The 2382-nt window shown below is 52.6% G+C and overlaps 1 protein-coding gene across 1 annotated transcript; it reads left to right on the top strand.

The window, feature by feature from the left end:
• Positions 1 to 543: 543 nt before the first annotated feature.
• LOC118261386 (olfactory receptor 14C36-like) lies at positions 544 to 1521 on the top strand. The gene has a single exon (XM_035572209.1). It carries the CDS (start codon positions 544 to 546, stop codon positions 1519 to 1521), a length of 978 nt encoding a protein of 325 aa, XP_035428102.1.
• Positions 1522 to 2382: the final 861 nt, after the last annotated feature.

Raw genomic sequence — 2382 nt, 5'->3', positions numbered from 1 at the left:
TAGGAGGAAAGAGCTGAGATCTTGCTCACAACCCTCAGACAAGCTGAGGATTCTGCCCAGCTGCACTTGGACTTGGGCTTCTCTGCTCTCAGCTGTCTCCAGTTTCTTCTCAGGGAAACACCTGAGCAGGACGGTCCTGCAGCTCACAGAGGGGTGACACAGGGCAGCTGAGAACAGGAGTGTTCAGCAGTGGCATCTGCAGCTCTGTTCTGCATTGGGGTGCATTGTTTGAAACAGCACTGCAAATTTCATTGACCTGATAAATGGACTGAACTTGAGTTCCGCCATGTTCCTGCTTCCCTCCTGCTGCACAGCAGGAAGGACTCCTCTGGAGCCCACAGCAGCCCCTGCCTCTAGTGCCACTCTCAGCCAGCACCAGCCGCAGCTCAAGCAGGAGAGCTGCAGAAAGGTTGTCCTGCAAAGAGAGACAGGCTCAGGCTGGGGGGTGCTCCAAAACTGGCAATAGGTTTTCCTCAAAGAAGCCTCTTCTAACTTTTTTCTGCCTTATCCTCTCCAACAGACAGCTGTGCCCAATGTCAGCAAATGCCCAACAGCAGCTCTGTGAGTGAGTTCCTCCTGCTGGCATTCGCAGACACGCGCGAGCTGCAGCTCCTGCACTTCGGGCTCTTCCTGGGCATCTACCTGGCTGCCCTCCTGGGCAACGGCCTCATCCTCACCGCCGTAGCCTGTGACCACCGCCTCCACACCCCCATGTACTTCTTCCTCCTCAACCTCGCCCTCCTCGACCTGGGCTGCGTCTCCACCACTCTGCCCAAAGCCATGGCCAATGCCCTCTGGGACACCAGGGCCATCTCCTATCAAGGGTGTGCTGCACCGGTCTTTCTGTTTGTCTTCTTCATTGGAGCGGAGTATTGTTTTCTCACCGTCATGTCCTATGACCGCTACGTTGCCATCTGCAAGCCCCTGCACTATGGGAGCCTCGTGAGCGGGAGAGCTTGTGGCCAGATGGCAGCAGCTGCCTGGGGCAGTGGCTTTCTCAATGCTGTCCTGCACACGGCCACTACATTTTCCCTGCCCCTCTGCCAAGGCAATGCTGTGGCATTGCCACAGCATTGCCACAGCATTGCCACTTGTGTGACAATGCTGTTCTTCTGTGAAATCCCCCAGATCCTCAAGCTCTCCTGCTCAGACGCTTACCTCAGGGAAGCTGTGGCACTTGTGTGTAGTGTTTCTTTAGCCTTTGGCTGTTTTGTTTTCATTGTTTTCTCCTATATTCAGATCTTCAGGGCTGTGCTGAGGATGCCCTCTGAGCAGGGCCGGCACAAAGCCTTTTCCACGTGCCTCCCTCACCTGGCTGTGGTCTCCCTCTTTATCAGCACTGGTATATTTGCCTATCTGAAGCCCCCCTCCATCTCCTCTCCATCAATGGATCTTATTGTCGCAGTTCTGTACTCGGTGGTGCCTCCAGCATTGAACCCCCTCATCTACAGCATGAGGAACCAGGAGCTCAGGGATGCAATAAGGAAACTCTTTGGATACATGCTTCTTCAGAATCAGTAATGACTTTGAGTTCCCTGATTATTTCAGAAACTGTGAGGAAAATTTTTGTTTTTATATTTCTCTATAAATATTTTCTAGTACTTATTTGTTTTGGTTTAAATAATGTTATCTTTTACCTGCTCCCATTTTTTTTTTTCATTTACAGTGACCCAATCATCAAATCTACCTAAAGAAGCAGGCTTGCCATGTAGATAAACACAATAAAAAAACCATCAGAACTACATTGGTATCAGCTGCCATCTCTTCCCAACTCCTCTGCAGCTGGGGGAGCAGCCCCAGCATGCAGGAGGGGCTCAGGGCCCCTGCTGCTTCACTGGAGCAATGGCTATAGCCAGCAGCAGGACGTGGCCTTTTCACTGCTGCTCTCTTTTGCCTTCCAGTGTGTTCTCCTGTGCTCTTTTATTTGGATAAGCCGTCAGATCTCATGTACCTTGGTGACAGTCCTGTTGTCTCTGCAGTGACATCCCTGTGGCTGCAGGCAGCAGCAGGCACTGTGCAGCCCTGGGTCACAGCTGGCCTCCCTGCTAGCACCACAGTAACAAGAGGGGCTGCTCAGGGCAAAGCCAGAAGCCTGGGCACCTCTTCCAAATGTGCTATCAGGAATAAAGCCAAGGGGTTGCTCCCTGCTCTTCTGTTTTATGGGGTTCTTCATGGAGCGAAGGACAGGCTGAAAGTCCCAGCGTGGTCTGTGAGGAATCAAGGGCTGGACCAAGAGCTCCCTTTATGGTGGCACATGCCCAATCAGACAAGAACTGGTCTTGGAATCATCTACATTGGAATGTGCCTCCTGCAGTGGGGCAGATGGCCAATGCCTGCCTGGAGAGGAATCTGGAGCTGCCAGATGGCAGGGGAACCCAGGGA

This window comes from Cygnus atratus, chromosome 31, assembly GCF_013377495.2.
Source record: "Cygnus atratus isolate AKBS03 ecotype Queensland, Australia chromosome 31, CAtr_DNAZoo_HiC_assembly, whole genome shotgun sequence".
Taxonomy (NCBI): Eukaryota; Metazoa; Chordata; class Aves; order Anseriformes; family Anatidae; genus Cygnus; species Cygnus atratus.
The sequence above is the reverse complement of the archived record's forward strand: the minus strand, read 5'-3'. Positions and strand labels throughout refer to the sequence as shown.

What these genes read in the sequence shown, in the direction of transcription:
- LOC118261386 (XM_035572209.1), top strand. Translation starts at nt 544, where the DNA reads ATGCCCAACAGCAGCTCTGTGAGTGAGTTCCTCCTGCTGGCATTCGCA.